The 21,779-nt window shown below is 35.9% G+C and overlaps 2 protein-coding genes across 10 annotated transcripts in view; one reads left to right on the forward strand and one right to left on the reverse strand.

The window, feature by feature from the left end:
• LOC134658792 (uncharacterized) overlaps positions 1-6,526 on the forward strand; it is a 78,019-nt gene extending 71,493 nt beyond the window's left edge. For 4 of the 9 annotated variants that reach the window (XM_063514438.1, XM_063514443.1, XM_063514446.1 and 1 more), the window contains 5 exons: positions 124-336; positions 859-1,011; positions 3,063-3,092; positions 3,773-3,859; positions 6,378-6,517. In XM_063514438.1, the coding sequence (XP_063370508.1) occupies positions 124-336; positions 859-1,011; positions 3,063-3,092; positions 3,773-3,800 (424 nt within the window). In that variant the 3' untranslated portion in view covers positions 3,801-3,859; positions 6,378-6,517. Of the gene's footprint in view, positions 1-123; positions 337-858; positions 1,012-3,062; positions 3,093-3,772; positions 3,870-6,377 lie in introns of all 9 variants that reach the window. The other 5 variants (XM_063514440.1, XM_063514442.1, XM_063514445.1 and 2 more) reach the window with 5 other exon arrangements.
• A 9,521-nt stretch (positions 6,527-16,047) lies between these two features.
• LOC134658666 (protein enabled) overlaps positions 16,048-21,779 on the reverse strand; it is a 41,772-nt gene continuing 36,040 nt past the window's right edge. The window contains exons 13-14 of the mRNA XM_063514319.1: positions 19,557-19,680; positions 16,048-16,195 (exon numbers count right to left, since the gene is read on the reverse strand). Of these exons, the coding sequence (XP_063370389.1) occupies positions 16,167-16,195; positions 19,557-19,680 (153 nt within the window). The 3' untranslated portion in view covers positions 16,048-16,166. The remainder of the gene's footprint in view (positions 16,196-19,556; positions 19,681-21,779) is intronic.

Here is a 21,779-nt window from a genome sequence, read left to right on the forward strand (position 1 = left end):
TGGAAATTGTGAACAAAACACTTCACCTAACATCACTCTTTGGTTTTGGCGGCATCGAAAACGACGCGCATTTTAATCGCATCACGTTCGTTTCCACGCGTCACTTGATGGACTAACTATCAGATCCTCCCTCAGCGAGATGTCCGGGTTCAGCACGGCGTCGGCGCGCACGTTCGTGCACGAGGCGTCCACGTTGGTGCTAGAAACGCTGGAGGCGGGCATCAGGAAGCACTACCTGGTGCCGCTGGCCGTGGCCCAGCGGTCGAGGTGGCGGCGGAAGGGCGTCAAGCTACACATTTACAACGAGCACACGTTCATCGCTAAGCATTTGAGCGGGTAAGTTAATTTTTTGCCAAGAAAGTTATCAAACGGAGACGTATCTTGATATGGTTATCAAGACCAAAATTGTAATAAACCTATACATACTATTAACTAGATTCTGGTTCGTGCTATTTGATAGTTTCATTTGGAATACGGTAGATCAATATTTACCACGTGCACTGCAGGTTTCGTCATGATGTTTTGTGAGGCAACCTGCACATTATTATTGAATTGTATGTGCTTTATTTTTCTTTCCTTTCCTTTTAAAAATAGTCTAACATAGTTCTTAAGTTAAGAGTTACTAACAATATTATGGAACCTGTTCAACCTGTTTTCTGATATAAATGTTTAATAATTATTTAAGAAATTCAAAGAAGTATTATAGTTCCTAACTCACATTGGGCCAGCGTGGGGACTATAGCCCAAACCTTTTCGCGAATGAGAGGCCTGTGCCCAACAGTGGGACGTATATAGGCACAATTACTGTAATAATAACATAAGTATGTGATGTGTATCAAAAATAAATTCGTTTCTCAGCGGCGCGACGTGCGAAATCTGCCAGAAGACAATCGCGCGGCGGCTCGGCAAGCAGGGCTATGAGTGCCGCGACTGCGCGCTCAAGTGCCACAAGCACTGCCACGTCAAGGCCGCCACCTCCTGCCCTTCGTCCTCCGTGCAGAATATGGAGCTGTGAGTAGCTAGAGTAGTTCGTTTTTAGGGTTCCGTACCCAAAGGGTAAAAACGGGACCCTATTATTAAGACTCCGCTGTCCGTCCGTCCGTCCGTCCGTCGTCTGTCACCAGGCTGTATCTCACGAACCGTGATAGCTAGACAGTTGAAATTTTCACAGATGATGTATTTCTGTTGCCGCTATAACAACAAATACTAAAAACAGAATAAAATAAAGATTTAAGTGGGGCTCCCATACAACAAACGTGATTTTTGACCGAAGTTAAGCAACGTCGGGCGGGGTCAGTATTTGGATGGGTGACCGTTTGTTTGCTTGTTTTGGTCTATTTTTTGTTGATGGTGCGGAACCCTCCGTGCGCGAGTCCGACTCGCACTTGGCCGGTTTTTTAGCATTAGAAAGGAGGTAAACAATCATGACGTGTCTTTTTTTAATATAGAAAAACGCTTTAAAAAATAGTTTATATTACTTATGAAAGCAAAAGTATGTAAATTATCGTATATGATTTATAATTCTAACATATTTGCTGTGACTTATTTTACAATGGTGATTTTTAATAAAAAGACATGTCAAGATCGCTTACCTTCTTTCTAATGCTAAAAAAACGAACTATAGGGGCAGATACAGGTCAGGTGACTCAGGTGTATCTGGAAAAATTAAGTGTATCGGGAATTAACCACAGATGTGATGTGTTCGTCGGTGATTTGTCCAGAAATCTGTACCTAATACTAATTTGACAAATTAGGTCAATACGGGGCAAGACGATAAGTTCACCCGTCCTTTGAAATAATGAAAATGCAGCCATAATTCACCTACTCGTTTTAAAGTACCTGAGTATTACGAGTAGGTACGAGCAAAAAAATAAAGACTGCAAATACGATGGTCTCTATCATGTAATGTTGCAAATATGGTACTTCAAAAATTACTTAACATAAATAATAATTAATCCAATTCATGCTTGCAGCTCAATCTAATTTGCTTACATTTTGTACCTAAAAATTTTAACTATGCATTTCATCTTCATAATATTTATATACTAAATGACAACTCACGTGATTACAGGGTGAATATACCAAAAATAACGTGCTTATTAAAAAAAACATTTTTGAGTAACATGTGGTTAATAAGTACTTATGTATATTATATAATCTTTCATGTTAGTTGTTATTGTCATTCTTGGTAGTCGCCTACTTTTTATTAGTAGTTACATACTCATTTATGGCCAGTTTTAGAAGGAGATTCTATAATAATAAGATTATCAAGCACAAAGTATAAGAGCTCATTTAGACGGCGCGCGAACTCGTATACGATTTTAGTTACATTGCGGACCATTGAGGTTACATCAATTCAGCCGACCGATCAAATGACGCAATGTAATGAAACTCGCATGCGAGTTCTCGCACCGTCTAAATGAGCCCTAATTAATTGATTAATTATGTTGCACTACATCAAGAGCGGTTATCAAATAGTTTATTTCTTAAATGAACGATAATCAAGTTAAAGAATTTTCTTGAAAATCAGGTTTGTACGGAAATATTTTCAAGAGTTTACGAGATTGGCTAGCAAGCTTATTGGTATCAAATTGAAAGAAATCCTCAAAAAAAAATTTGTTTGTCAGAACAGAAGTGAACCTTGAAATTTTTTCAGAAGTAATTTCTGACGTTATTTTTCATTCAAAATAACAACCATTACAAATTTTGTACGTACCTACATTTACGTTATTCCACATTTTTATATATCGCAGGCAGGGTTTTATTGTTAACTAACTATATTTAGTTACAATTAACCGTGTATGGTAGGGTAAAGACTTCCTTGGGTACATTTGACGCCCGACGTGAAAGCAAGGGTGGAAAACTAATATGCGCTCTGAGACTTCCTGAGGCGAGCGAGGCGTTAACAAAATTTTACATATTCTGACCATCGGATGCAGTGCTTGCTTTTATGCCAAAAATATTTTCAACTCTCATCGTAGCAATATCAAATCTCGCTCCGCCAATCTCGTAACTAACTATACAGTATCGCTTATATGTATGTTTACTTCCATTGCTGCCAGGTCCCATTCCCATAGCTTTGGAAACGGAAGGTATCTATGTTTTATTTACTAATGTCGTTGTCATGTGCTTCGTCCGCGCTTCGGCAGATCGGTATACCAATTTCAATGAGAACAATGTACTGTCCATAATAAATCTAGAATTCTAGATTAACTAATACGCTGGGGGTACCAAATCATTAGTTCTAATATCAATCACTATTTATAATTAGCTAGATCCAATACATAACTATTACTGGGATAACAGAGCTAGCAAAATTCCTAGGTATATGACATTCAAGAGAAAAATATTATTAATTGTATTATTTTCTTATGATACAGCAACATAGACAGGTATAGATGATTAGGAAGATGTAGTTTATGTTTATTGTACTTTTAGTCCATATAGTGAAAAGTGATTAATTTGATATATTATACCCTAAATTCTGCTATGAATTATTTTGGACCATATGATGATTAAATTGGTAGACCGAGCATGCTTTCATAATAAAAATCATATGTCAATAATAATTTTATCTGTAAAAGTAGTATATATATTTTCAATTTATTTTATAGCGTAAACGTATTTTTTTGTATTTAATCTTAGATTGAAAAGAAACACCTAAAATGGTCCTCCGAACCGGTTTTAGGTATTATATATTTCCCACGTTATTAACTAAATTAGCCTTGTATTATAAAAACTACTAACATTAGTATTAAACTTATTTTTCTAGATCCATGCTCCCAGTGCTAAACGAATAGCAAGCCGTGAGAAGACTGCAAGAAAACAGAATTTTATAGACCAAGCAATTTCCACTAAGGTTTAAACTAGTCAAGTTTGTACGTTGTTGTGGCTTTTGTTGTTCGTATAGTTCGTTTTTTTTAGCATTAGAAAGAACTTGCAAGAAGGTAAGCGATCTTGACATGTGTTTTAATTGAAAAACGCCTTTTAAAAATCAAAAACTATTACTTATGAAAGCAGAAGAATATAAATGATCGTATTAGATTCATAATTGTTACATATTTACCGTAACTTATTTTTAAAATGTGTTTTTCAATTAAAAGACACATCAAGATTGTTTACCTTATTTCTAATGCTAAAAAAAACGAAGTATAGGTAGTTGACCTGAGGAGTGAGACACATTAAAATTAAAATAAAATACATTGGGATTCAAAATTTACTTACCTGATAGCCGAAATGGTTTTAGGGTGACGAAAGCATGTAGCAAAGGCGGAAGTCGAAGAATCTTTAAAATCTAATTTAGCACAAAATTCAGCCTCAACTTCCGTCGCTAAATTTATTTAAAATTTAAATACAATGTTCTTAACTAAAATATAGTAAACTAAATTACCAATCAGAAGACAGCTTATAAAAATTCCTAATAGCAACAGAAATTTACGAAATGAGTTTTAATTTCAAATAAGCCTACACTGCGTAAAGTTCCTTTTTTTAAATACTTGCTCTATTTAACTGCAATTATGTCACATTCGTATATTTATGCGTTGTTAAGCACAGTGTCTCACATTCTTCAGTTAGTTTAGCATGCATGGTTGAAGTGCAGAATCCCATAAACAAGTGGAGCACTTTTTTAACGTAGTTATCGATGAAAATAACATGCACTTTTGTAGTTTCGTATATCAGATCCAGAAATGATTGATGATTGATAGGCTGGTTAATAACACCCGCCGATTTTTATGAAAAAATATACATTTTTATGTACCTTCTTTTACCCTAAAATATTTACCACTTTGTAAATGAAGAAAAAATAATAATACTTAATATAGTTTAAAAAAAAAGTCACATGCTCCTGCACGACGCTGTGAATTTTCTATTTTCTTTAAATTCGATTGAGCACACATTAAATATTTTACCGACGCCTAGACCTGGACCTGAATTCAAAGTATTGTTTTGCCGGAACCACACTTCGCTATGCGTTATTTGTTATGCGACTACGCTGTATTCGCTCAAATATTTGTTATGTGAGCGAACAACAAACACGGCATCCACACTTCGTGCCGGTGTGCCAAACTTGGTGCCGGTGTGCCAAACATATGTGGTGCGTTTTGACTTTGAAAAGCGTAAGCGAGTGAATGAGTGAACGAAGTGTGGGCAGTCGAGACGCATATTCGGCTTATTCGTGTCCTTTGAAGTGTGTCAAAAACCGACAGGTGGATGGATAGGCGTATTTGCTATTCGCGCTTATGCGTTATGCGGGCAAATATAGCAAATATAGACGAATGAACCCTCCACACTTCGTCGTATGCGGCCGAATAACGCGCATAACAAATAACGCATAGCGAAGTGTGGTTCCGGCATTTGATCTGATGTACGATGCATGGCACTTTTATTAATTCTAATGTATTGAGAGCTTTTGCCTTGTTTTGTCTTGCTTTGGATGTCTTGTCATCTTGTGTTCGTTGCACCTACATAATAAGGATAAACCGTCCTCATCTATACTTACCTGCCGGGCTAGCACATGATTGGCGCGACAGTATCTCGCGGCGAGATAGACTACCCGTCCCTCTTTTATTAACATAGTTAGAAAAAGACGGGTAGTCTATCTCGCCGCGAGATACTGTCGCGCCAATCGTGTGCTAGGGGTGCTGCAGCGGTATCATGGTCGCATTTTTATCATCTGTCACGCCATGTGTCACTTTCGCACTTACCTGTTAAAACGTGACAGGCATGGTGACAAATGATAAAGAGCCGACCATCTTAGCCCTACTATTCTACTCCGACTCGATTTCAAATTATGAACAAGGTTGTTTATTCCTAAGGTTGTTTGTTCTAGTTTAAAGCATGTTGTAACTGCCTGAAATTATAGCCTGACCAGTAATATATGATAATTGTCAAGAGGGCGCTGTTATTCTCATGTATAGGGTGACAATTCAGTGTAGTATGAAAAAATTAGTTCCAGTGAAATTCCGCAACATGGCGCACCCTCAATAGATCCTGGTTCACCTATACATGTAAGCTAGGAAAATAACCTCACAGATGTTTTGTATTTTTTTTAATGCTTGCGATTGTTTGTGCCTTCTGATATTTTTAGTAAACACATTTCATTAGGCAGCTAAGATGTTATCCTGATAATCCACTTTATTTACCTACTCGATTTTAGTGTTAACATTGCAAAAAGAGTTTCTTGTTCCTGATTTTAGCTTTAGTTTGATATTGTTATTGTTTCTGTTTTTTCTGTCAATGTGTGTATTGTGGCAAGCTAATAAATGGTTTATCTATCTATCTAGCTATCTTTTTTATTTGTGTTTTTTTTAATTACTACGATATTAAAAGTAAATTAGTTTACAATATTTATAATTAACGTATTTATCTTTTTCCAGGGCTTACATCTCATCTCCGTACACCGACAAGAATATAAGGATGTTGTGATTTTTCAGACTATATTAAAACGCTTCGATGCACAAAGCATTAAGTTTTACCAACAAATACTTATTTTAATCTGTCTGTTTTAAACCTGTCGACAAATAATACATAACTTAGGTACCTATATCTTATTATGCAAATAATAATTCATAAACTATAGTTATTTAGTTTGCATCTAACCACTTTTAAACTTAAATGAATTAGTTACAATAAGTTATAAGTTCTAAAGGTACGAAAATTACAAATGGTTTGATTAGGTGAATACGCCGAGAGCAAAATGAGATGAAAATAATGCAAAATTATTATGGCGACTTGACTTTTACTTAAATAAGCATAAAGTAGGTATTCTGTACATTAATGTCGACAAGTTTTAAACAGAATATAAAACCACAAATCTCTCTAAGTACAACACTTGTGTACGCTTCTGTACTTTGTATATGTATAGGCTTTTTTACAAATATATTTACAATATTAATGTTATAAACTAGTTTATAAGGTATTAGTGGTTCAGACACTGCCTGGAGGGTAACGTTCGTAATAAACTGTGTCATAGCGAAACCAACCTTGTTTAATGGATATAAGTGTTAAAATCTTTTGAACGTTATCCATTGATATTGATACCCGCTTTCTTTGGTAAAATTAGATTTAGTTTAGGTATCGCTAGAGCCCACCCAGCATTGAAAATAATCTAAAAACCACTTAACTCAGACGGTTGGTGAGGACACAGTTAATTGAAACTTAGTTTGGTAATTCTAGATAAATATTAAATTTTTACCTGACGAATATAATAAAAACCAGTTGCACCAAGCCAGATATCGAAACATAAAGTTACCAACCGTCTCAGTTAAGCGATAGACCTATACCAATATGGCTGAGTGCATAACTATGATTGCTTAACACTTTGACTGCCAAAGACGTCAACTGACGCGCGCCGCTTCAGCCCAATATCAACCTTCGTGCATTCCGACAAGGTTCACGATGACGCGCCGCACATGATAGGCGTGGCGATCAAAGGGTTAACCTAAATATTATAACAATCATGTGAAACCTCTAAAATCTTAGTGTGCTCTGCTGATGAAAAAATGTTAAAATGTGCCCAGGTCGATTTGTAGTATTTTGGATTTAATTTTGTAGTAAATGAACTTTATGTATTGATATTAATGCTGATAATTTCAACGATACGTAGTGACATTACTAAATAATTACGGTTTCATAAAGTTTGCTCTGTAGAAAAAAATCAAATCGAAAATATCATCAAACCTGCCTCACATTAAAGGCGAATGCACTCAGCCAAGGACCCATTTAAAAAGCCAACCAAAGTATATCAGAGATGTTTCTATTTATCTCTACCTCAAACCTAAAAAAAAAACATTTAGTTACCGAAATATACATCACATTTTTGTTAATTTATTAATATTGTTATCTAACTTAAATAAGGTCCTACGGAGGAATTGTGACAAATGGTAAATTAAACCTTAAACTTAGTGTACTAAGTGCTATTTTGCACAAATTGTGATCTGATATGTTAAAGTGCAATAATTAATACTTAAAACATTCACTCGCTTTAGCTTTCATCGCTAACTTAACTACAAAGAACTCCAAAAAGTGACTTAAGTTGGTAATACTTTTTGTTAAGTATCGATACATACCTTCATATATGTTTAAAATATTCCACTTTAACTCGAATAATTAATTTAAAAAGGCCCTTTAAAAGCTAACCATGTCAAAGGCAACATACAAATCTAGAAATACTAGCTGTTAAGCCTTTAAAAAACGCTATATGTCTTATAAAAAACTCACTCATACGCCAAGATCATGGGCGCAAGCGAGCTAATATGAACCTTATGTAAAAGCATTAAGGTTATGTTGATAGCGTCCGTCAAAATCGTTCGGGCGATCTTAACATGTTTACTGGCAACTTTAGGCGTGTTTGATGTCAAAGGGATTATAAAAACGGAAAAGTCGGAGCTACATATTTTATCAAAAACCTTTGACATGGTTAAAGTAGCTTATACCTTCAGAATCTCTATTCTCAAATGACCTAGTACTCCTGAATAATAGGGAGATAGCTTGACATTTTCACAAGTGATTTATCACTAATGTGTGATATTACTGATATTCCTTTTAATACACGTAATGAAGTACCTATGTGAAGAAATTTTTTACTCTCTTTCGGAGAACCGAGACCTAATCGCGTAATAATGTTTGCTGTAAAATAAAGTTAACGAATGTAAACGAGATTTAAAGATAGGGTAAATTAAACCAACATTTTATTGTCTATCCTCCTCCTATTAAGGTTATTGTAAAATAACCTGAGGATAGCTCAAGATACCACCATTTATTCAATATTGCGGCCTCATTATTACTAAGACTTACGTTTTTCGCTGGATACTGCACAGATCTTCTGAATTACCTATCCAATTTATAAAATTTAGCGTGCATACAACTTTTATTTATCCCAATTTATTTCTAAAATTGTAGTATCCAGTGAATTGACTTTGTATAAACTAAATGTACACTGTAATTTTCAATAATTGTTGACGCATAATAATATGTGGTTATGACCGATAGATATTATTTATAAATGTTGCGCAATGTGTTTTTTCTGTAATTTTATTTTCTCTTTTTTTAATAAAAGAAATGCCTTTTTTAAACTGTGTTTTGATTATCACAATAATACGGGCCAAACACAATTAGTAAAAATGTTATTATACTTATTATCCTCGTGAGCACTATTACTTAATAATAGAAGGTTTCAAATTCAAAAACAAAATTGCTTCTGGAACTCATGAGAATAGATTTACAATACTGCATTATCTTGTTTCACATGTAATGTCATTACTCAAAAGTATCGTCATTTTTACTGATAGTGTCTGGTCCACATATATATGAAACCTAATGCACCTCTTGGAAGATAATCAGACCGTAAGACCAACATACATATTATTTTAACAAAGGAAATTTGTAAATGAAATCTCAAATACATTTCACTTATCGATTTATTGACTCCAGCGCATGTAAAACATTACAATAGTTAACCAGACGCTGACCAACGTAACGAACAATCCGCCTTATTGCCAAAAACATTAGGTTGATATTACAATAATCATGTCTATACATTTCTGGTACTGGTTTAAACCAAAACGGTATCTTTCGATTATTATTAGTATTTGTAAAAGTTACAGTTTAACTCTTTAGCGGGCAAGGCTCAAAAAAATCCTCAATTCAAGTCTCATCGCCAATCTATAGCACAAAAAAAATTGTACAAGAAAAAAATACAAAAAGGATGATGTTATAGGGTGGTCTTTTTTGAGACCCTTGCCCTATAAAGGGTTAAAATAAAATCGTGTACGGCAGTGCATTTAATAGTATGTTTTGATAGGAAAGCGGAAAAGGTAAATCATATTATAAAAATATGATTTTAACTTTATTCTTGGCAACATACCTTAAAAGATACATACGTTTTCATTATTTTTTGTATAATTCTTGAAGCGAGCTAGGTTTGAAAGGATAGAACTCAATTTTTTGTTGCCAAGAAAAAGGTTAAAAGCAAAAGGTTCCGATTCCATGTGTAAAATGAAAGAAAAAAACAAAAGTGTATGATCACAAAAAAATATAATTTGTTACCACTATTTACAATCATGAGTGACTACAAAAAAATAATAGGACATTGTAAATCTACATGGTAACACTAAGCTAGCGGCACCTACTGACGTACAAGCACTCGAATAATTTAATACATAAAGCAGCCCCGACACTGTCAATAAATAATGATCACATTAACTTTGTTGCGGTGACTAATGCTGATGCTATGCTGGTGGTGAAGATGTGTAGAGATGTATTTATACTCGATATACAAAGCCGATTACTATTACTTAAACAACAACAAAAATATGAGGAAAGGCTCGACGGTTTAGGTACATAGAGCCAGACCGAGAAAAGTCTGCAGCTATTTTGATAGCCCGCGCAGTGCCATTTTAAACGTCAAACTTCTATGAATTTATGACGTGAAAATAACACTTGCACTGCGTGGGCTATCAAAGTCGCTGCAGACTTTTCTTCGTCTAACTCTATTTACTTTTAACAATAGGTACCTTTCTTAATTATTTTCTCAAAGATGTTTTCTTCATATTGATGTGGGAAATGTATGTATCATTATTATTGACAGTGCATGGCCAGTAATAGATCACTTAGTGTCGCACCACAAAAAAAAACATAATACATAAATTGTCAATCAAAACACTGCGTAAATATGAAGGAATAATCAACATATTTAAGTTACCAATTTGTTATAAGCAATATTAGACTAAAATATGATTGCTAGTGTTATTAAATAAAAAAATCATTTTTATGCCGTGAATGAACTTATTTTTGTTACATTGAATTTGAACTTCATTAACAACTTTCTGACAGGCAAACTAAATCAGAATGTAACTCGGCAATAAAATCTGTAATGTAATCTTTATGCAAAGTGACCAGATTTCATTGTCCTAAGTGTAAGTATATATTTTTATAATGTTCCAAAATCACAATCATTCCAAGGATTATACACATAAGAGGAATTCTCTAAGCGCAGTGTATCATAAAATTCACTATAATCTTCATCGAAATGGCATAAAAAAAATCCCAACTATTACGTTATACAATAAATACACATCTTTGACATACTGAGACCAATATAAAATAATAGTTCAATGAACATTATAATCCAACTAAATTTGGTTAGTTTGTTTTAATTAAAAAAATTATCACTAATATTTTTTTTATCTTACATATTACAATATTATAAATATCACTAAGTGTAATCACTTCTAGTGAATGAATGATTTTTTATTAGTTGACAAATTATGCACCGGCGTCAATACAAAATTAAAAAGCGATGACACCACAAGAAAACTGTTCTACGATTTTTAAACCACTTTAACCTTTTGGACGCCAATGACCGATATATCCGCACCGTAGGTTCAACGCCAAAGATCGATTTATCGGTCACAGACCACAGAGCAACATAGACCTACGTGCATATGCATAAAGTTCAATTTCAGTTTTGACACTTCGGTGACGTGGCGTCAGCGTGACAGCTTTTGTGTTTGACACGGCGTCGAAAAGGTTAAGGCCGTTTTGAATCAAACGTGTAGAGGCGACATTACATTAGGTACTGTGATCACAAATTAATTGAAATCTCATAAGGTTTATTTTGCCCTAATGTTGTTTACTTAAGCTCCATTTAGACGGTTCATTAAATTGCCTTTTTCGTTACGTTAACGGTATTTGGTAGATCGACGGAATTAATTGTACTCTGTAGTTAGAAATGTATCGAATATTGCATGCAAGTTCTTAAACCGTCTAAATGTGGCTTTAGTTCCTTCCAATTTCAAATTGAATTCTAAATTTAAAACTTAAAGTCGTTTTTTGGGTGACAGTTTCAGACCCATGGAAGTTGAGGGGTTATGATTAATATACAGGATTGAATTTCGTCTGTAAAATTGCTATTTGATAATGTCGCTTCTACACGATACAGTATACTTATGGCAACATCTTTAAATGCTTTTATCAGTCGTTATTCAAAACAGGTTATTTATACTCGGGTCGTTTTACACTATACAGAATGTCGCAAGAAAATTATAGCGACTCGAATGAAAATAGCAAGACACATTGGTTGATTTTGGAGACGCGAGGTGATATTGTGATATCATACTTTTTCATTGTGTCTTGTGACATCCTGTATACTTAATATACAAAATGTAATATGTATTACTGCGAGCACCAGAGTTAAAACATCTATTGGTTAATTACATTTTCAGAATCCCAAAAAGGACGTGGTCGCTATGAAAAAAAGTAAAAAAAATGTGTAAAATTCTTCTAAATTGCATGGTGTTCGTTTTGTACGAGAAATCAATAGGCCGATTGTGCCTGGCATTTTATAGTGGAATGATATATCAGTCAGTTTTAAAGTACTCTTAAAAACTAAAAAAGTCGTGCCTCGAGCCGATTTTTTAACTAAAAAAAAACTGTACCGAAATGTACTTTTGAATTTTCGTCGTTTTTTTTAATAATATGTGATACATTTTCGTAATATAAGTTTTTTTAGTCCATTGCCGGTAGTTAGAAGCTTGCCTAGAAATCTAAAAGCACTTAGTCTAGTTTGGCCTATGAATGTACTACACAACTGGATAAATTAAAAGAAAATCACAAGCCTTAAGCAGACTCTAAGTGGCAATAAACATAATACTGGAAAATAACATATTTAATGCCAACATATTAAAAAGAGATTGTTCTATTTTTTTATTTAAATGAGATCCGCTATTTATATAAAATTGACCTTCAACATAAATTCCCATAAGCATAACTAAAAATACCGTTATAAATGTTGAATATCTGAATTCTAAAATAATAATATGACTTTATAATATCGATGCAACAAAACAATTCTTATATATATTTAACTTAGTAGACTACTTTAGAACATCTGAATTTATAAGTAGTCGTTGTTTAAAAATATATCTTGCAACCATGGATAGAAATAGGACAGGACATAATATTTTCTGGCACTTACAACTTTTTGTCTCAGGATAGTATAAGCACAGAATAAGTAATAGTATTATCATACAGAACGGACACGCACCGCCCCGCCCCGACTCGGATTACCTCGCCCGCGACATGAATGTGTGCGTAAGTCGCTCTACTGAGATTCCGTCAGGATTCCGTCAGAAACTCAATGACGCGTGTACAGACGTGCCGCGCACACATATAAACGCAAATCATTTTTCATGTATGGCGTGTCCGCCCTGTGGTATAAGGTACAGATGTATTGCATAATTGTTTTCCATCGTATTTTCTCGGAAACGATCGTATTTGTCATGCTACTTCAGTCAACCTCAGTACTTTTTGTACCGAGACTGACTGAAATAGCAAGACAAGTTAGTACGCTCTTCGTACGTTTCCGTGAAAATCAGATGGAAAATAATTATATTAATTATGCATATATCTGTACGTGATTTTTTTGAAGTACTTTTTGTCCAAATTTGCATTTTTAGGTAAGCAAGCAGTTTACTAAATAAGTAAGATTATTATATATGCGTGCCATTTGGTAATTATCTATGAAAAACTGCTGAAACTTATGTTTTATGGAAGACTTAATACTATTATGGGAAGATTTGGATGTCAATGTTACGTTTATATAAAACACCGGCAATGGAGTAAAAAAACCAGTAACATACATTCATTACACATTATGTATAAAGTATTTATAACTAGGTGACGCGTACAAAATACGCGTTTATAGTCAATAAATATCGAATAATACTAGGTATAACTTGACGCTAAATGAATATTACACATACTTTAAGCTCCTTGCAATATTTACTATTGATTACGTAACGAATTTATAATAAATTATATCTCATTTACAAAAGACAAAGACATTAAGATGGGCTAGGATTATAGTTTATAATAATATACGAATAGTGAATGATACATGAACGACGCTAAGTGTGCGTACGAGTTATTTTATATATTACAATCTTAAATTAGTGAATAAGACATTTGTACAAAAGAGGGTTAGTAATATAATAATCAATAGTAAATGTCGCGAGGGCGCCTCCGTATCCTTATAACTACGTACATTATACGTATCCGAATAAATATTTATTTAAGTATAAAATTAAAAAAACACAACTTGCTTTCTGCTTCGATATCCGTGCGCTAATTCTACATTATTCATTATTAATCGCTCGATAGGATACTAACGATTTTATCATATAACATTAAACCGTTATTTTTTGAAAAATACTGGTTTATATTTAAATATTGTTACACAATAAAATCACACTGAATGGCTTTATAGACCGATTTAAGGGAGCGTTCAAGTATTACGTAACGCAATTTTTGGACATTTTTTTGACCCCCCCTCCCCCCATGTAACGCGCCGTAACGTTTTTCTGTACCCCCCCTCCCCCTAGTAAAACGTTACGTAACCACCAAGTGACCATTTTTTTACCTAAAGGCCACAATTATGTGGCGTAAAGTACCATAAAGTGGCGAAAAGTTCTGAAGGGCTAAAAAAACAATGTTGCGTAACGCGTAGTTCAAACCCCCCCTCCCGCCCCTGTAACGCATTGTAACGTTTTACAAGACCCCCCCCCCCCCCCCCAAATTTGTTACGTAATACTTGAACGCCCCTTAACATGCAACGTCGTCCGCGGACTTAGAACTTTTAATATTTTACTACAATCGTTTTTTTTTAATTAGTTACTTAAATGCTCTAAACCTCTGGCGCCTTATCACGAAATCATCTATCTCTATCGTTTTCTTATGGAGTGACAGAGACACGGATTTTGCGGTATGACCTCGAGTCCGCGGTGCTAATTAACATTACACGAACATACGTCATACGATCACAAGTTACCGCGTTTACTGGTGAACAAGTCAACCCCATCACTACACGGTATAAAACAAAGTCGCTTCCCGCTGTCTGTCTGTCTGTATGTATGCTTAGATCTTTAAAACTACGCAACGGATTTTGTTGCGGTTTTTTTAAATAGATAGTGATTCAAAAGGAAGGTTTATGTATAAGTTGTTAACCCGTGCGAAGCCGGGGCGGATCGCTAGTAATAATATAATATAATAGACCGGCGAAATATTGTAAATCAGGCTCATTATCATTATATAGGGTTTGTTCACAGTCATCACGTTTCAAAGTGACATCAATGCTTCAATACACAAATAGATCAAAACACGAGTGTAATCATAAAGAAAAAAAAAATACATAGATTGCTCACTCCAAACATCAGTTTTGGTATCAAAAAGACTATTATTTTCAGTGTCGACATCTAGTATCGAGTAGGGGAATTATCAGTACTGCTACTTGACAATAGATGTAGCAAAATTTAATGCTCAACAACATAAAGATCGGTTTTCCTAGGATAGCGGTGCCGTCATATAGCGGCCGTCTCCATACTAAATAATACGGCTAAATATGGATGTCGCAGTATTTGTATGGAGACGGCCGCTATATGACGGCACCGCTTTTGGGGGAAACCAAAGTATTAGACTTTCCTATCGGTACTACATCTATTGTCAAGTAGCAGTACTGATAATTCCCCTACTCGATGCTAGATGTCGACACTGAAAATAATAGTCTTTTTGGTACCAAAACTGATGTATGGAGTGAGCACTCTTGTCTTACTATATTTCTCTATGGTGTAATAGACGTACAAGTGATAAATATCACAAAGAATTGAGAGCAAGCGTTGTTCGTTACATCTCTTTACATAAAATCACTTCGCAGTTTTGAAACTTAATCGTTAATTTCGCAATAATTTATATTTTACATAGGTGATCACATCATATGTGAACTTTTCAACCAAAAGCTACCACGTTGTCGGTTGTCGATAAGGTTGATTTCGAATTGAAGCTATATGGAAATAGCGCCTTATTGACAACCGACGATAAATAACTTTTTGGTTGGAAATGGCACATCTAACCAATGTTAATTAAGCCTCTTTCGACTGGTTAATCAATAACCGATCTGTTAATACGTTTTCTTATTCCTCATTCGCTGTAAAAACTGGAAATAATAATGGATCAAACTAACATAAAAAACATAAAAAATATTATTTTCCTTACTTCACGAACATACGCAGTTGTCCTGCTCTAGTTGAGTAGGAGGGAGCGGGATAAAACACGTTGTTCACCAGTATGCGGCTGCGATGGACTAGTTAACACTCGATGCGTCGTGGCGTGCTTTACCTGCGCGCGAATTCCGCCTTCATGGCTGTAACAATAAGGTTTAAATTAGAGCAATGTATTTTTTAGTTTTTGATCCACTACAGTAAAGTATTGTCACCGTTAGGTTACTTACAGTCGAGGACTTTATATAGTCAACATTTGTCACCGTTATAGGTCTTAGAGGATTAGCCATTAACAGGCGTTCCCATCTGTCGAAAATAGGCGGCGAATGGTCATACACAATGTATGGAGTGACGTTTATCTGACATGGCTATTTTTACGTTACGTAGGTATACATTTGACGTGCCCGTCCACCGCAAAAATCGGCAGACTTTTTTGTACAGATAATTACAGACAAGGCGTCTCCGTTTGGTTATATTCTCTAAGTTATAGGTACACTACACTACAGTTGCCATGTTTCTTTTAACACCGTTAGGTTACCTAGTATAGATAACTCTATGTAGTCTATAGGTATCTGTCACCGTTATATGTTAACTCCGATCTCATATTACTTAAAATCTGTTGCAACACTTGCACCAAACCATTTGTCACCGTTAAAGCGTTCGCAAAATTTTCTTTGGGAAGTTGTATAGTTCGCTGCTGAGTGACGTAGATCAGTCAGCTAATTGTAGTTGGTGCAACTAGTCCTTAGTCAGAGGGGCTACCGCGAAAACAGAAATTCGGAAATTGCGGGGATCTTTCTCTTTTACTTCAATGAAGGCGTAATTAGGGTGAAAGAGAAAAATACCCGCAAATTGCGAATTTCAAGGTTATAGCTACAGATGCCACAAATATTCGGCAACTATTCGGTATGCGGCCTATTCGGCCACTTTGCCGAATATTCGGTATTCGGCCGAGTGTTGCCTACTATTCGGCCGAATACCGAATATCTGTTGCACCAACTTAAAAAGAAAAATTGCACAATAAAACTAACCAATAACTATGTAGGTATATTTAGATGTTCTTGGAAAGTTTTTAAATACGAAGACCCCTTTTTGAGCATTTGTTGATTAAAAAACATTTTATTTTTATCATGAGTACGTTTTGTTTGACTCTATTCATTAATGCTGTTCAACAAAAATATATCTTAGCTAACGTCATCTAACGTTGAGCTTTGTTAGCGATCAGTTTTCATAATAATTGTGACTCAAAATGTTCGCATGTCATGCCGAATATTCGGTATTCGGCCAAAAGCAAATTCGGGGCATCTCTAGTTATAGCCCAGTACCACAGACAATCCAACCTCTAGACATAGCATAGTCGCGCTACCCCCTCTGCCACACATACGGTAGCGTTACTCCATCTTCGAGTCGATCCCGTGCCGTGATTGGTCCGTGTCGTGTCTTTCTTAGAATAAAGTATCATTTGAATATTTAAACTAGGTTGCAGTTTCAATACTTTAACTAGGTATTATATGTAAATACTCAAACTACTTGGCAATCTATGTGTATACTATAGGTAGGTACTACTAGAGAATGTTATTCATTCAGTATAATTTCCATTATTTATATTTTAGAAATTAATCAGTTATGTATTCTATGCAATTTATTTTTGAACAGTGAATGAAATTTAAACTCTTATTAAGTTATTATTATCTTATGATGATTGAATTAACTGTTATTTGCATATTACAATTAAGTACTCCAAATTTATATGAACTCAAAATATCAACCAAATTATATGACATATTTTAAACTAACAGAATAAGTAACCAAGTTGAAATATCAGTACTTGAAAATCTCGGCAAAATGTGTTAATCATTTTCTTAATTATGTGTGTGTGTATACAAGAGAACAGCTTCGTTCTCTTTCTCGCAAGTAAAATCGGTATATATACAAATATACACGATGTGGTTTAAAAGTATCAAAGATACTTGTAATATCTATCACTAGAAATAATTCCTATTCCTATTCGATCCCGTGCCGTGATTGGTCCGTGTCTTTGAACGGACCAATCACGGCACGGGATTCGCTCACCTCGTCCCCCCGCACCCCCGTATTTTTGGCAGCATCGGTTTCATGAAAAAATTGGCCTAAGCTCAGTCTAGAGGTTGGATTGTCAGTGCCCAGTACTCACCGTCTAGTACACCGCTACCTGTTTAAGTGTGGTTGGCGAGACCATAGAGAAAAAAATACATAGAGTGCTCACTCCATACATCAGTTTTAGTACCAAAAAGACTATTAGCATCTAGCATCGAGTAGCGGAACTATCAGTACTGCCACTTGACAATAGATGTAGCACCGACCGGAAAGTCTTATCTCAACAGCATAAGACTTTCCGGTCGGTGGCGACATCTATTGTCAAGTAGCAGTACTGATAGTTCCGCTACTCGATGCTAGATGCTAATAGTCTTTTTGGTACTAAAACTGATGTATGGAGTGAGCACTCTATGTATTTTTTTCTCTATGGTACAGACTATACACCACATTATACATAATTGCCCGATACGGAAATTTGTGCTGCCCAATGGGTGAAGAATTTAGATATTGTATTGTAATTGATAAGTCTAGACCGCGGACTTTTGTCGCAATGACGTCATAATAGGGTAGTTTGGGGAGTAAATGGAACGGTGTTAATTAATACGGCTGTGTTCATTAAAATTTAATAATCAGGCATTCACGATATCAATTACATATAAGTCAATACAAATAAATCCAAGCAACCTTTATAATACCTGCTTTGATAACATACTTTTCAAATATGCACCAATAACATCCCATCGAGGTGGATAGAAGCTTTCCTTTTTGAAGTGGATATGTTCTGATAGAAGACGTAGCCTAACCGCGAGTCATTTAAAAAAACTCTTGATCTGTTACGGAGAGTCAGTTAACGAAAGAACAACGTCGATATCGATGTATCAACAATCAATTGACAATTAACTTATAGGTAATTTATACCGTGGATGCCTGATTTTTTAATTTAATTAACAAAGGCGTATTAATTAACACCGCTCCATTAACTCCCCAGACTACCCTATTGTGACGTCATTGCGACAAAAGTCCGGGGTCTGTATGATAACTAGCGACTCTGTAAATGCCATACGAATCATCATCTTCCTCGCGTTGTCTCGGCATTTTGCCACGGCTCATAGGAGCCTGGGGTCCGCTTGGCAACTAATCCCAGTAATTGGCGTGGGCACTAGTTTTTTACGAAAGCGACTGCCATCTGACCTTCCAACCCAGAGGGTAAACTAGGCCCGTATTGGGATTAGTCCGGTTTCCTCACGATGTTTTCCTTCACCGAAAAGCGACTGGTAAATATCAAATGATATTTCGTACATAAGTTCCGAAAAACTCATTGGTACGAGCCGCGGTTCGAACCCGCGACCTCCGGATTGCAAGTCGCACGCTCTTACCGCTAGGCCACCAGCGCTTGACGAATAAAATAAATAAATAAAAAATAAATACCGTCTAGTATCTCGCGTTTGATCTGTGTGAGCTGCGCGCGCATCTCACGCAGCATGTCTTGCTTGAAAGCGTCCCACTCGGCCGCTGACACGTAGCCGCCACTTTCACCGCCGCCATTCACTTGCTGTACAAAAACAAATAAATAAGCACTCTGAATGAGCCGCCTTGTGTTGCAAAAAAAAAGCGGCCAAGTGCGAGTCGGACTCGCCCATGAAGGGTTCCGTATTTAGGCGATTTATGACGTATAAAAAAAAAACTACTTACTAGATCTCGTTCAAACCAATTTTCGGTGGAAGTTTACATGGTAATGTACGTCATATATTTTTTTTAGTTTTATCATTCTCTTATTTTAGAAGTTACGGGGGGGGGGGGGACACATTTTACCACTTTGGAAGTGTCTCTCGCGCAAACTATTCAGTTTAGAAAAAAATGATATTAGAAACCTCAATATCATTTTTGAAGACCTATCCATAGATACCACACACGTATGGGTTTGATGAAATAAAAATTTTTGAGTTTCAGTTCGAAGTATGGGGAACCCCAAAAATTTATTGTTTTTTTTCTATTTTTGTGTGAAAATCTTAATGCGGTTCACAGAATACATCTACTTACCAAGTTTCAACAGTATAGTTCTTATAGTTTCGGAGAAAAGTGGCTGTGACATACGGACGGACAGACAGACGGACAGACGGACAGACGGACAGACAGACAGACAGACAGACAGACAGACAGACATGACGAATCTATAAGGGTTCCGTTTTTTGCCATTTGGCTACGGAACCCTAAAAACAACAGGTTGCACTCCGGGAGTGCCTGCAGAAGTGAAAACTCAATGACTAGTGCAAAATGTCTGCAGCACTATGTACAATTGAGGTTAACGCCATCTAGCGTTATTTCGTCGCATTACTTGAAACCCCTAAGCACATCACTGTTAGTATTCGAGTTATATTAATACCAGTTAGAGGGAAACTCACTAGATGGCATTTAAATCAATAAAGAAAAACTCAATGACATTACAATGCATTGTAACAGTTTTTCGATCAGGTCACGTGTCCGTCTTACGGTCACGTGACACCTGTTACGAGTTTAACATTTTTTCCCCACCTCAAAAAGTGCACAGCGCCGCTAAAGAAGTTTTCACTTCCAAAATTGCCTTAGAGACGGTCTATGTCCAGAGGTTGACGTCTTATAATAGGGTATTTGACATTTTTTTATGAATGGTATCAGTCGATCAGGTTTGTTTTGAGGATCAAATGTCAGTATGGGACCCATTGTCTTAAAGTAATACAAAAGTCACAAATGATGGTCAAAGTCTGGCACCCGCACTTTACTGACGAAACGCTTCTAACAAATTGGAAATACATCGTGACGTCACCATGTAACGTTAGAACTGTTAAGCTTTGGATTCCTCCGAAAACGGTGCCGTCATATGACGGCCGTCATATAGCGGCAGCAAAAGACGGCCGTCTTTACGGTGGCGACATGTGGAAAGTACCACGGCGACATAACACACCGTCAGCCACCAAGGTCAAAGCGGCAAATTTGAAAAATGTAGGCGCGATGGGATAACGTCCCATAGAAAATTTGAATTTCGCGCCTTTTCCTACTGACAAGATTTGCTTGATCATCTATAATTCACTTGAAGGATGAAATATCATCAGACAAGGAAAATAATCGTAGTACGGAATCATTTATTCAAATCTCGTGTCATTTATTCAAAATGGCGTCACCGCTATCTAATAAAACGTTCACGAAACTATCGACAAGGTCATGACGGCCGTCATCTTACGTTACGTTGACAATCAACGTAACGTAACGCCGTCTAGGAAACCGCGCCATCTTGTTTACATAGACAACGTTCTAGTGTCGTCAGTCAACGCTATATAGCGGCCGTAATATGACGGCACCGTTTTCGGAGGAATCCAAAGCTTTACAGTTTTTCGATCAGGTCACGTGTCCGTCTTACGGTCACGTGACACCTGTTACGAGTTTAACATTTTTTCCCCACCTCAAAAAGTGCACAGCGCCGCTAAAGAAGTTTTCACTTCCAAAATTGCCTTAGAGACGGTCTATGTCCAGAGGTTGACGTCTTATAATAGGGTATTTGACATTTTTTTATGAATGGTATCAGTCGATCAGGTTTGTTTTGAGGATCAAATGTCAGTATGGGACCCATTGTCTTAAAGTAATACAAAAGTCACAAATGATGGTCAAAGTCTGGCA

This window comes from Cydia amplana, chromosome 23 (assembly GCF_948474715.1).
Source record: "Cydia amplana chromosome 23, ilCydAmpl1.1, whole genome shotgun sequence".
Taxonomy (NCBI): Eukaryota; Metazoa; Arthropoda; class Insecta; order Lepidoptera; family Tortricidae; genus Cydia; species Cydia amplana.